This window comes from Perca fluviatilis, chromosome 5 (genome assembly GCF_010015445.1).
Source record: "Perca fluviatilis chromosome 5, GENO_Pfluv_1.0, whole genome shotgun sequence".
NCBI lineage: Eukaryota > Metazoa > Chordata > Actinopteri > Perciformes > Percidae > Perca > Perca fluviatilis.
Genome location: NC_053116.1, coordinates 24,356,311 through 24,370,417, shown reverse-complemented (window position 1 = coordinate 24,370,417; position 14,107 = coordinate 24,356,311). Strand labels below are relative to the sequence as shown.

Below are 14,107 nucleotides of genomic sequence, written 5' to 3'. Positions count from 1 at the left end.
AATGTCTTGCTTACATTTTTTGGTGGAGCAGTATCATAATCAGACCTTTCTTCAGAACTATCGCCACTGATATCAACTTTAAAGTAATAGATGTGGAGTGCTGGCAGGGATAGAGAGTTTGACTACATACATTTTTGATTTACTTTATCCTCTGGATAAAACGTTCTCTGTTTGTTCTTCAGAACTAACATTTAAAGTAACAGATGTGTAGAGGCAGTGTGGAGTGGGGAAACTCAAACTTTTTGTTTTACTTTAGCGAGTCCATCCCGCTCGACTGCTTAAAGGTTATGCATAATTAAGAACATTTGAGTGACAGGTGAGTGGCACAGGTGGCTAGCATATAGGCTTCATTTGGCCCGCCTCAGCTTCATCCATGCTCCACGTCTTTGCCCATTTTTGCATTAGCCGGGAGTTAGGCTGAGTCAGGCACTGCCAATATTGCGACAGCTGGACCCACCCACAAAAAGCTTTACATTGGCTCTTCAGAAACCTATAGTGACATCACGGAGACTATACGTCCATGTTTTATAAAGTCTAATGGTCTATACTGTCGATATAAAGTCTATACTGTCACACAAATAATCAGCTGTTACAACTGGAAACCTTTCAAGTAACCGCACATTGCACTTCTACTGCTCTGCACATTTATAAACCATATCCTCATCATTATCAACTCTGTCTTCATCTTTTTCTCCAGACTCGACATTCTTGTCGTCTTGCTCTTCTTGCTGGGAGAGTGTTGCATTAGTACTATCATAGCTTTTGCAGTAGCTGGTACGGGCCAGTCCTACAACTGTGCAGTTGCAATTTGCTGTTGCTGTACATTGCCATCACCAAGTTTGGATGGGACAAGAGGGAAGTCCTCCTGCCCATCCTAGATGCAAGCCCAGTTGTTGCTTCTCCTGTACTGTTGGACATTATCAACTGTAGCTGCAAAGTGATGACATGTACAACAGCAAAGTGATGGTGATAGAAGGTGTTGCAACCCGCTCAGGATTAGGATAGGATAGGATCCTAGTGTCCCGAGTGTAGGATCTCCTCCAGAGCCTCTCAGTGCTCGCCTGGTGTATCTGGTTCCTTCTTCCTGACATCACCAAGGAGAAAAGGCTGTTATCCAGGTGGCTTGTATATTAACTGACTCTCCTAGCCTTATTCTTGCCGTAGCCTGGTATAAATATCCTTTAGGCAGGGTAGGGCACTGTGCTATCTATTGTGTGTTCAGCCGATCAAACCACTCTTTGCAAGGCCCTGAGGTCCTGTTCTGTGCTGTTTCCGTACCAGGCAGTGATGTTCACGGTCAGGATGCTCGAGATGCAGGAGTAGCAATTCCTCGGGATAGGCCTACCCAGAATTTCCGCTTTATACTGACTACTGACTGTGAGGTGTTTAATCCCAGGTGCTGAACTTTATTCAATGAACAGCAATCTCACATAGGGACTAGGGCTGTGTATTGGCAAGAATCTGGCGATACGATACGTATCACGATACATGGGTCACGATTCAATATATTGCAATATATTTCGATACTGTCCATAAGGCGATATAATTTTAGAAAAACTAATATTTAAAAAAGGACATGGTGTTCATAAAAGTCAAAGAAGATTACTTTAGGTAAACAATTCAGTACACAGAAAATCTAACTGCCAGTTTGGGATTGTGGTTCACAGGTTCTTAGTGAGCAAATGTTTATATGCTTAAAGTAGGCCAAAGTTCAGCCAAAGCTACGTTGTTAGCTTCTAGCAAAAAGTCAGGCACTGCCAAGGGGGTAAGCTTCGCTTCACAACCCGAACCTCCTATGGTGCCATTTTGATGCTACAAAAAGATCACCCGACGTTCGCATTCCATTGACTGCTATTCATTTTGACGTCACTTTGACAGCGAATAAATTTACATCTGAAGCTTTTAAAGACTCTATTTGTCCATTGTTTATTTCTAAAGAAACACGTCAATGCATAAAAGGCTCCATTACCTTATCTCATGTTATGGCTCCGTAGCAGAATTTTTTATAAAAATATTAACATAGTGCAGGAGAAGCTCGCAGGCAGTTTGGACTCACGTTAGCTGTTTAAGTTTAATTACTAATGTTAACTAGCATTTTAGTTAGCAATAATTAGCCTGTGCCTATGTTATCTCCTTACATAGGCTTTACCTACGCTCTCCATCTCTGCAAGATTGGGAATGATTCTCTTGGCACAGCTACCAGAAGACTTACAACTTTCAGACACGTTGCTCACATCACATTTACGTCGTCTCTCTCAGTTGGAGGCTGCGCAGTAACGCTCAGCGCTCATCGGAAAAGTGCTTCTAATATCTTCTCTTACAGTTTTTCACGATCGCTATGACACTTTTTTCAATACTTTTAACAACTTTCCTAAACTCTTAACGCACCAACACACCTACAACACACGATTGGCAAAACAGTTAATTTCATGCTCAAAATCACACTTTGTAAACTAAACTCCAACAATGATTTTCAAAATACAATAATTCACTTACACAATACACTATGTCTACCAAAACAATGCAATCCTGTCTCAAAATCAAATAATTCTTCCAAAACACTAACACATGTTCTCTCCCAACAGGAACATTTAGTCAATCACTGCACAATGACATAAAAAACACTAACATCAGATGGAATTACAGAAACTGCATCATTTTAAATGTGTCAGTCAGGTCTGCCCTTATACAACAGACAATAGTATATTAATCATAGATTGTGTTTTGGACTGCAGTTTCTCTTGAAGTCTCTCTGCATTTTTGTTTTGTTGGGTTTAGTAAATGCATGCATATTTTCTTTTACTGTAAAGATTATTTTTTGGGCTTTTCCACCTTTATTTGACAGGACAGCTAGTTGAGAAAGGGGAGAGAGAGGGGGGGGGGGAAGACATGCAGGAAATCGTCACAAACAAGATTTGAACCCTGGACCTCTGCGTCGAGGCATAAACCTCCAAGTATATGTGCGCCTGCTCTACCCACTGATCCAACCCGGCCACCATTTTGTTTCTTTTGCTGCAGAGATTCAATACAAAAAATGAATGACCCATGTCAGAGTAGCTTTATAGAATGTACGGTTTATGAAAAAAAGGAGATAGAGACAGAATTGTCCTGGTACTCCTCTTCCTCTCCCTTGTGAAGGCATTTTTCTTATTTTCTGTGTTCATCTACAGTATATTGTTCAAATAGGTCCTCTTTTACTGTACTACCATATGATCATGCGATTGAAAGAACCTCAACACCTGAGTGTGTTTCCTAGAAGGGAATCAGCTGGGATTGATCTACGTATTTGCATAACTTCAATCAGCTGTTTCCAATAAATGCATGTATAAAATGCAGGGGATATATTTGTGTTTCAATTTACAATTTGAACAGCTGTTCGCTTTGACTTTAGCCTATAAGTTAGGTTTAGAACATGATGTTATCTGTTCTGACATACAGTGTGAAAGCATTTGGAAATTTGGCAGTAAAAATCCATTGTTTTGGTTTTGGTGGAGCTTGTGTGTAAATTTTTTTTTTAAATTCATTTTAAATTTTTAATTCATTTTTCAATTTTAAATTTGTGTTAACTGTATGCATTTTGTGTCAAAGCAACAAGAAATGTGTTAATTGTATAGCCTACACAGACGGATGTTGTGCTAACTGTGTTAAGAGTTTAGGAAAGTTGTTAAAAGTATTGAAAAAAGTGTCATAGCGATTGTGAAAAACTGTAATATCTATATTTTATACTGTCTGTGGGCACTGCTAGGCACTGTTAGGCAAGGACACTAGTGCGTCTCAGCATAGCCATCTAGTGGTAGGGGGTTTAAACACAATTAAACGTGAACCACTGTCTTATATTAATATTTTTGAACATTAAAAAAATAAATAAATCGATATTGCCTTTTTGAAAATCGATACAGTATTGCAAAATAAAATATTGCGATATTCAATATCGATTTTTTTCTTAGACCCTTCTTTTCCAGGTGAAATATGGTGGTGTGGAGGATGTGTGCTATGGTTTCTCTCATTGATTGGTTGAGACGGTAGAAAAACTGTAGTGGGTCCAGTGTGCTGGGTAGCCTACTAATGAGCAGATAACGCGTTGTGTTGAGTTTTCTGTTCTGATAAATAGATGTCAAAAAACCTGTTGCAGCTAGGACTCATTCTGCCTGTTCAACATTTTTACTTGTGTAATACTCCCTTCTCAACTTTACACAAGGATATTATTTAGCCGTCATATTATTCTATTTTGGTAGGACTAAGGCCGATTTGTCTTTGTTCCAATACCCAGTCGTGAGTTACCTCAATGCGTAACGGTCTGTGAATTAAAATGTACATGACAATCCAATCAATCCTCTAAAACTTCAAAAATCCATTTGAGTCTGAATGCTGGGGAGTGGGGACCCATACTGTACATTTCCAACATACAACTTTGAAGTACTCAACATTTCCAGGTTCACAATAGGGCTCTATGGGCTGGCAAATAGAGAATAAAATAATAGATGTGGACGGCCAGCGGGGAAACTCAAGCTTTTGGTTTACTTTACCCTCTGGATATAACGTTCTCTGTTGTGTAAAGTTACGCATCAGGGCCCGCCTTGTGTAGCTAAACCTAAACAGACAAAAACAAACACTCTTAGGCTTGTGTTTAAAGGCTATAGAGGGTGTTGGGCTGTTTGTCTCTAATATAAACACATTGGAGAACGCCTTATTTTAAAATAAGACCGCAGTAACACCGAGGTTTAGCTTCACGTGGGCTCCAGCTACAGCCCAGATGCAGCCATTGGGCTCTTGGTGGGCGGCACGATGGGCGGTGCTGGTGGTGTGAAGTCAAACAAACTATACACGAACCGGTTCATCCTGGCACCCCATTGGCTCACATAATGATAAAGCAGAATCCCATTCGCTATATTGTGAGGCATCAAGTTTAGCTGTCAAACAACGGTCAAGTGTCACACATTGCCACACTTACAAACACGTTAGTACTATTATTTGTGGCCGTAGTCAGCTGTCATGGAGTACATAAAGGATGGGTGGTTTACGGAAACATGCACGCTATGGCCGGGGCAAGCGATGAGCCTCCAAGTGGAAGAAGTCCTCTACCACAAGAAATCCAAATTTCAAGATGTTATGGTTTTCAAGAGGTGAGTACTTTAGCTAAAAAACTTGGCTAGCTAACGTTGCTAGCTGTTAGCGTCTACTAGCAGTGAATGAGCAACCTGAAGCTCGTGGGATCTTGACAAGTTTATTCAGCTGGTAACGTTTGCTTCCCTGTGGGTTGTTAGCTAGTACCTTTTGTAGGTCTGGCAATGCGAGACTAATTTTGTCCCGAAACAGGTTTTAGCTCACAAACAAACTAGCTAGCGGTAGCGAAGTAATTACAGATAGGTAGCCAAGGTGGTAACGTAATTTAGTATAACTCTGGGTTGATGGAGAGTAACGTTAACGGTAAACGTTACAGACCGGGCGGTCACGGTAGCAATCTTTTATTTATTTAGCTATGTTCTCAAAGAACTGTAGCGATCATGTACATGGCAGCTGCTGCATCTTGGCATAAGTTATACACATTCCGAGTTAGTCAGTTTAGCTTCAGCTTTCAAATGTGCCTCTCATACTTTTCTGTAACATCACTTTTCAGTAAAACCTATGGGAATGTCTTGGTGCTGGATGGAGTGATACAATGCACAGAGAGAGATGAGTTTGCCTATCAAGAGATGATTGCCAACCTTCCCCTGTGCAGTCACCCTTGCCCCAAGAAGGTATGTGAGATATATTGTTGGAAAAGGAATGAATCTGCAGTATGACTCAGGATGAGTCATGTTTCTTTGTCTTGGTAGTCAGCCTGTTTCCCTTTTATACAGGTGCTGATTATTGGCGGTGGAGATGGTGGCGTGCTAAGGGAAGTGGTGAAGAATCCTCTGGTGGAATCGGTGGTTCTGTGTGAGATAGATGAGGTGGGAGCAACAAACGTAGACAAGGATTCTAGCTTCTCTATAGAGCAGGGATCTTCAACAGGGGGTCCGGGACCCCTAGGGGGTCCTCAGAGTCAATGCAGGGGGGCTTCCAAATTAGTCTTAATTTTTGAAGTTTAAAATAAAGGTGTTAACATGAATCTAACATATTATTAGCAAATATAATTCCCCAATGATGATATGCTTACTGGCCTAAAATAGTAGTCCCTAAAATAGCCATCCACATGTATGTTTTAACATTAAAACATGACTTATATAAAACCATGCCAACAACTAAAAGGCTATTTAATAGTTTAGTATTCTATGCACTAAAAAAGTATGTATAAAGGCTTTAGGCCGCTGTAAACATTATTGTAGGCCCAGTTTAATATGTAACTCACTTTTATATATACTGTAGTAGGGGGTTTCAGCTAAGGGGTCCTTGGGTTAAAAAACATTGAAGACCCCTGCTCTAGAGAGCTGTACTGATTACTGTTTTTTCCTAATACTGCACCTGAGTAATGTCTGCTCTTATCCCTGTTGATGTCTGCTCTGTAGGATGTCATTAATGCATCCAAGAAGTTCCTCCCTGGGATGGCCAAAGGGTTTTACAGTCCCAAGCTCATCCTCCATGTTGGAGACGGCTTTGAATTCATGAAGAAGAACCAGGATGCCTTCGACATCATTATAACCGATTCCTCAGACCCTGTTGGTAGGTGCCGCTTTTTAAAAAAATTGTTAAAACACCTTTTCTGCCAACTGTTAAAAAAAGGCATATTTTTGTTGCAGGACCTGCTGAGAGTTTGTTCAAGGAGTCTTACTATCAACTGATGAAGGCAGCGTTGAGAAACGGTGGAATTCTTTGTTCCCAGGGTAACTTTATATTTCACCAGTTTTTTGTTAAAGGAACACGCCGACTTATTGGGACTTTAGCTTATTCACCGTAACTCCCAGAGTTAGACAAGTCCATACATACCCTTCTCATCTCCGTGCGTCTTGTAACTCTGTCTGACGCCCCCAGCGCTAGCTAAGCCTAGCACAGATCCTGGAGGTAACCGGTTCCAATTAGCCTACTGCTCCGAATAAGTGACAAAATAACGCCAACATGTTCCTATTTACATGTTGTGATTTTTATAGTCCCAGGTTGTACAAATAACAAGGTCACATGAGACACAGCTGTCTTCTAACCGTATACAAACTGGGAACTATATTCTCAGAAAGGCGAAGCACTGCTACTTCTGCTACTTGGGCGGAGTGATTCGCTAGCAGCACCTGAAGCCCTGTGGTGAGGACCAGAGAGTTCGCCTGGAGTTTGCTCAGAGTTGGAGTAATAGAGTCAACAATTACTAGATAGTAAAAGCATAGTGACCTTGTTATTTGTACACCCAGTGACTATACAAATCACAACATGTAAACGGGAACATGTTGCCGTTATTGTCACTTATTGGGAGCAGTAGGCTAGTTGGAACCGGTTACCTCCAGGATCTGTGCTAGGCTTAGCTAGCGCTGGGGGCGTCAGACAGAGTTACAACACGCACGGAGATGAGAAGGATATATATGGACTTGTCTAACTCTGGGAGTTACGGTGAATAAGCTAAAGTCCCAATAAGTTGGCGTGTTCCTTTTTAAATGTTTTGAAAAAGGCTGTTGAGTAATTTTAGTAAAGTGCTGAATTGAGTAAAAGTCATAACTATGCTACTAAATGACAATTCTTCCAAAAAAGTCTTCCAAAATAACTGGTTATTATGGCTTTTATTACCTCCTCTGGAGCTGTTACGTTCCCATTTATATAGTCTGTTTTCCAACTACCTCGAGATGGAATGAATGTTTTAATAAAAGGCAGACAGGAAATGAACATGTCCTTTCTTCTGCTCTTATGTCACTTTCACAGGAGAGTGTCAATGGCTCCATTTGGAGCTGATAAAGGAGATGCGAACCTTCTGCAAGACCCTATTCCCTGTGGTGGACTATGCCTACAGCACCATCCCAACATATCCCAGTGGGCAAATTGGATTCATGCTCTGCAGTACAAATCCTGTGAGTGTGCTCGTCATTCTCCATTTCCCATCCACCACACGCCTGATTGTTGTCGGATTGCCTATAAAATGCCAGTGGCGTATTGTAAAAACATTTTGTAGCACAAGAACTTGTCTGCTATTTCTTGGTGATTGGTAATGTCCATCAAATGACGAGGCGCTCCTTCACTTTTGAATTAGGAAACAAATTTCATGGAACCAATGAGAGCGCTGTCAAAAGAAGAAATGGAAAATATGAACCTTAGATATTACAACCCTGAAATTCACAAAGCATCCTTCGTCCTGCCTGAGTTTGCAAAAAAGGTAAATGTAAAAATGTTTTGGAGTGCAATTCAAAACTGTTATTTGCATATTTTCTACTTTTCACTCAGTATCTTCTTGACCATTGACAGGTACTCAATGAAGCATGACCAAAAACAACATACCACTATGTTCAACCTCTAGCTGGCACTCAGACCACAGATCAACAACCTTGTTCTACGGCTTCTTCACCTCCTCAACGCAGTTCAGCACCACTGAAGAGAGTAGCCTCCTAAAGATTTTAGGGCTGGGGGTACCTAATAATCAGTGGGTGGGAATGCACTGAGTGATACAGTGAAAGTGTTTGTTCCAATGTTTTCTTCCTTCCAGTCTTACACGCTCTTGGTGTTTTTATTTATTTTACTGATGTATGGTTGTTTTTTGTTTTTTTTGTCATTTTTACTCTGTAATTGTTTTATCAGCGTTTTGCGGAGAGCAATTTAATGGGCTGGGCTGAGTGGGGAAGAGCATTGCCGTCAAATCTGACCTCACTCTGAAACTGTGTACTGTCTATCGGATTCAATGCATCTACACATTATGTAATACATTACATACCACATAGAGGTTGTACATGTAATGTATTGCTGTACTTTTATGTGTAATATTTAATATCGGTTTGTGCTCATAGGAAAATACACAGTTGCCATCATGTCATGACTGTATATTCAGAATACTAATGTGTCCTCTATACACATGAACCCTATAGTGCCTGAAATTGGTTGTTGTTGATTTAAAAAAAAAAAAGACTTGTTATGTATCTATTAAAGTGTACCGGGCACATATAGTGGCCTAGAAGAAAGCTCTAAGTGTCAATAGTTGAGAAAAGTGTCCCTTTTAAAAAAAATCACCAATTTAACATTAAATAAATCTGCTCAGCTTTGACTTATCAATTTGATATGGAATTATTTGTTACAGTTTTAAAATGCAAATTAAGCAAACATGTAAAATTGCACTGGAGCTTTGCAATGTGGGAAATGTAAATTAATTATGCAGTGATTAACTTTCTGTATTGGGTATTGACTACCTGTGGTAGGCTTGGACTGTGGTGAGCCTGTATGCGGAGTCATTACATGGTCAAACATCTTCAGTTAGTACCTGTTACAAGTCTACTTAGAATCGGTTGAGAAATGGTGTCAAATACCTGAGCAATGAATTTATGACTTTTATAAGAACTGTAATAAATTGGTAACATAAAATGGTTATGTGAGATCTGTGTGCATTCAGCCACTGCCAGTTTTACTCAGACATATGCTTCTGTATTGCACAAAATGACAATGTAATGCAGGGCTACTTTGCTTAATTTTGTTCTGGCTTCAAATTTTGATATCATTAAAATGTATGTGGTGCCTGAACAAAAAAAAATCAATATTTGACTCCAGGTAAATTATTCTGTGCTTGTTTCACTCCTGCTAAAGTACAGTAGAAAAAGTTAGGAAGTAATAATCCGTTCAAGGTCTCTATCCCCTAAACCTGTCTTATTTTTATTTTTTTTAGCTAACCTTTACAAAGTGCAGCATAACTTTTCAACCAAATGCAGGTTAATATGTGATGTGTTTCAGCTGCTGTTCACTGAAAACGGTGGTTAACCATAAAGTCTTATAGGTGCTGGTATGAACAGCTGTAGTACCAGTGAGGTTCAAGTGCAGTTTCAGTATTTAGGCACAAGAGGGCAATCTTTAATCTGTTATGTACAGTATAGTTTCACATTGTAGAGCTATAAAGGAATGCATTTATATTATACTGTTCAAATTCACCAAATATATATTCAGAGAATATAACTTTACGCTTTAAGGCGTTAACGTACATTTGAATGAAAAGAAACGGCCCCATCAACAAGGTCGTTCAGCGCCGTTTCGTTTCTGCGCATCACGTATTTTCTTGCACCAAGTTGCATCAACTCTAGTGATTGTATAGGCATTCAGCCTTCGGCATGGTTTCTATTATGTGTAATCGCAACCCTACAGTGCAGTGCCATTATTATCACACGCTTTCACGCTGCTTTAGTTAACGGTGGCTGTACCCAAGGATCTTTGTGTTTGTGAGTGTCCACATATTGTAATATAAGAAATAGGAAACGTCCACTGTCTTACATTGAGACCAATTGAAGGGGTACCCATGAATATGTTATTTGATATTTATGTGTTTTAATGATAATATCACTGCAGTAACAGACTTTTGAAGACAGTGTATTACTTGTCTTTTTTTAAACTATTATGTAAGTCAAATTTAAATGTTTTTCCAGTGAGAGTAAGACAAATGTACACACATGTCCAGATTCACCTGTGTAACAGATAGCACTCCACACATAATCCTCTGATGATATCTGAGCCAGTGTTCCTTTGTGATCTCTTTCAGAGAGCTGTTTAGTTGTTGCTGGAAGCCATACGTGAAGTAGATGTAGTGAAAATGGAGACTTCCATGCACATTAATAAGATCTGGGAGCACCCAGACCTGTCGTCATGCCATGCTGACGTTTTTCCCAGTTTCAAGTCTCTTTCAGGTTGTACTGCAGATATTTATAAGGAGCCCAGCTGTTGTAGATTCTTCAATCACACTGAATTGCTAATATATAGGTGTTTCAGCAGTCAGCTAATCTTTGGCTCTGGGCGTTTTTGAGATCAGCAGTGTACGGAGAAAATACCCCAAACACTGTTTTGAAAGCTCAACAAATCCCTTTCAACACATCAACCAAGACGTACTAAAATATAAGCGCTGTATGTTCCCCGCCCGTAGCACTCTTTAAAGACGTTAACAACAGTAAACCCCATTCATGGTGCTATTTCAGTGATCTATCCTAAAGGGCAGGTTCTCAAACACTTGACAAGAGTGTATGTTTTATGCTGTAATCAACTCCCCATAATCAGTTTATCTCGTATAAACCAGTATAATTGGGTTTGGCAGTAGTTTGGTAGTAGTATGCTATCTAGCTACATACAAAGGCCACAATATTTAGAAATAAAGGAGCCTTTATGGAAGCTGCAACATATGTTTTTGTATAATCTCTACATTATATCAGACAAATGCATACAAAATAATTTGTTGCCACACTGTACAAAGATGAGCAAAAACTGGAATGTATTCTACTTCATTAATATTCAGTTAATGCCATATAAATCATATGAACAGTGTCCAAAAAAAAGGCAATTTACTCTGAATGTGCACTTGTAGCCAGAAACCACTAACTAGTTTAATCCAAACAGCTTAGTCTATATTGTGAATTTAATTGAACTGCAGCTACAGCCTATACTTTATTTTCTTGGAATATACTGTGCTCTCACAATCATTGTTACTTGCAAAATGAGAGTCCTGGCATTAATGTGACGTTTGTTTGTATAAGATGTAGTATAGTTTGTATTTGGTGGTACACTGCTGAAATCAGTCATTCTTTTCCCGAAACCTACCTATAGCTATCCTGAACCAAAGGCAATTGTTTTGTGTTTAATTCAGACAAGCAAATACAAAATCTATTCCATTTAAACCATCTACTCAATTGTATATCACAACATTTCTGAAGAAGAAATGCTTCTTCATTTTCTTTTAACAACTATGTTTACTCCACTATATTGGTGGTGTGCATTTCCTGAAGGCACTTCCTCCAGTCATGGTGAGTGTCAGACCGCTCAATTGTAATCTGCAGGTGTCATAGAGGCACTGTGACAGGAATCGGATGTTGACAGAAGTACAGAGCCAAACACTCGGATGTCTAATGATAAGTCAGCTCGTGGTGAGTTTATATTTCTTTTAGGTTTTTTTCATTGCTGCTACAGGGAAATGTGACCATTTTATCTTGATTGTTAAGAACAGTTAGACTGTATCACAAAGTTGATGAGTTGTGGAATTGTCAGTCGCCCTTGTCTGAAGAGGTCTTGTTTGAGATTGTCTATCATAACTGTTGATATATTAGTTAACATGTTGATGTCGAAACCTGCTTTTAGCCCAGTGACGGCGTTGCCCTCTGCAGATGTTCCCAATTTGTCAAAAAGGTTAAGCGTTCAGCGATTCCATTTCTTCTGTCCTGAACCCTTCATCTCCCCTCCTCTTTCACACTCATGAACACATCCCTCCTCCCCCCCCCACACACCCCAATACACCCATACACCCTCCGTCATACACCCACCACCCTGTACGTCAGTGGCAGACAGGGGTAGAGGTATAAAAGAGTGAGGGACTTTGGAGGTAGAGCAGAATAAACATCAGTGGTTTCCAAATCTTGTGACCAGCTGCCAGCAACTGCACTTCCTCCACCACTTTCCTCTGGATCTCTGAGCTGCTCAGACTCTCTCTCTCTCCTTCTCCAACACACACTCACACACTCTTATCTCTGTGAGCCTCCTGTGACTGTAGCCCTGGTCCGTCACCTGCACTCCTGCCACAGCATGCAGCTTCTGGTGGTGTTAGCAGCTCTCATGGGGGTTCTGTTCAGCGTTAGAGCAGCCGCCGTGCTCCCTGTGGAGGATAGGAGCTCCATCCATGTCGACAGGGTGAGGACATTTCTATCCTTCATATGTAGTTCATGGGGAATTTTCTCTTTACATCAACTGTTATTCATACTATTATTCATAGATTTGTCAATTTATTTGTTGGGAAAGATGTCATAATAATTATAACTTTCAAAAGAACGACCCTAATATCAAGATTGCTTGTGAAATAAACAAAAATAAATCTTGTGATAAGCCTGTGATATGTCTAATTTGCATTTTAAATAATTTTAAATAATAATAGTCTTTAATTCATCCTGTTAATTCATACCGTCTCAAATGTGAAGTCAAAAAGAATAATACTTTAGTACTTGAGCTAGATATAAGATGTTAAATGTTCACATTTTCCATGATCTAGTCTCTTTAATAATATGTTTAATAATAATATATGTATTTGATTTTTGGTCAGGAGCTGAGCAAAGAGCGCAAGGATCTGATTCTGAAGCTGGTGTCTGGCTTGTTGGATGGAGCTCTGGACACCAACATGTTGCCGGGGGAAGCTGCACTTGTGGATCTTGAGGAGCCGCTGGAGTCCCGTCTGGAGGAGAGGGCCGTCTACAACCGGCTATCACTGCCTCAGCGCGACCGCAAAGCCCCCTGTAAAAACTTCTTCTGGAAAACGTTCACCTCCTGCTAACAGTGCCCCAAAACACCCGGCTCTGCCTGCCTACTGTACGCCTTCCCTGCCAGCTCCACATGAACTGTAGTAGACCTCAGCTGTACATATCATCTACACCTGTCAGACACGCGGCATCGATGGACTTCACTGACACAGTGTGTCTGTTTGAATATTAATTATTTATGTATCTATTTATGTATACAATGTATGTATTTATGTATGTAGCCGTTTCTTTCAGGGTCAATAAAGCATGGATATAACATTTGAGATGGTAATCACAGTGAATTGCTTTTGTAAATTGTTCACAAATGAAAAGGTCATATTTTCCATCTGCTTCTACAATATAAATGCAAAATCAGATTTCACGCAAAATTTGTGACTGTACTTTTATTGAGGACGAGAATATTTACTACACTTTAATTGTGGAAATATCAGGTATATATTTCTATATCTACTAAAAAACAAGTTGCTGTCGTCAATGGCACACTGTGGATACAGAGACAATTTCATTCATTTCATGAAAAGCCAATTTGAGCAACAGAGTTAAGTTCATTACGTGGGTATCTTGGGTATCTGGTTTGTACTTGTTGCTGTATAACTGTATTTCCAGTTTATAGGCAAAACAACATTATATTTTACTCATTGCATAAGAAAACATTTCATATTCCAATTTAGAAACAAAATTGGAATAAAATTGCCACAATTAGATCCTTAAATTAAAAGCCTAATACTGATTTCTAAATA

General features: G+C 39.7%; 2 protein-coding genes across 2 annotated transcripts; both read left to right on the top strand.

Annotated features, from left to right (window-relative positions):
• The first annotated feature begins 4,906 nt into the window (after positions 1-4,906).
• Positions 4,907-9,466, top strand: srm (spermidine synthase). Its single transcript, XM_039801849.1, has 8 exons — positions 4,907-5,123; positions 5,618-5,738; positions 5,841-5,933; positions 6,489-6,642; positions 6,720-6,803; positions 7,822-7,967; positions 8,147-8,269; positions 8,359-9,466. Exons 1-8 carry the CDS (start codon positions 4,993-4,995, stop codon positions 8,374-8,376), a joined length of 870 nt encoding a protein of 289 aa, XP_039657783.1. The 5' UTR covers positions 4,907-4,992; the 3' UTR covers positions 8,377-9,466.
• Positions 9,467-12,406: 2,940 nt separating this feature from the next.
• Positions 12,407-13,630, top strand: cort (cortistatin). The gene is made up of 2 exons (XM_039801166.1): positions 12,407-12,747; positions 13,154-13,630. The coding sequence occupies exons 1-2, from the start codon at positions 12,643-12,645 to the stop codon at positions 13,379-13,381; spliced, it is 333 nt and encodes a 110-aa protein (XP_039657100.1). The 5' UTR covers positions 12,407-12,642; the 3' UTR covers positions 13,382-13,630.
• Positions 13,631-14,107: the final 477 nt, after the last annotated feature.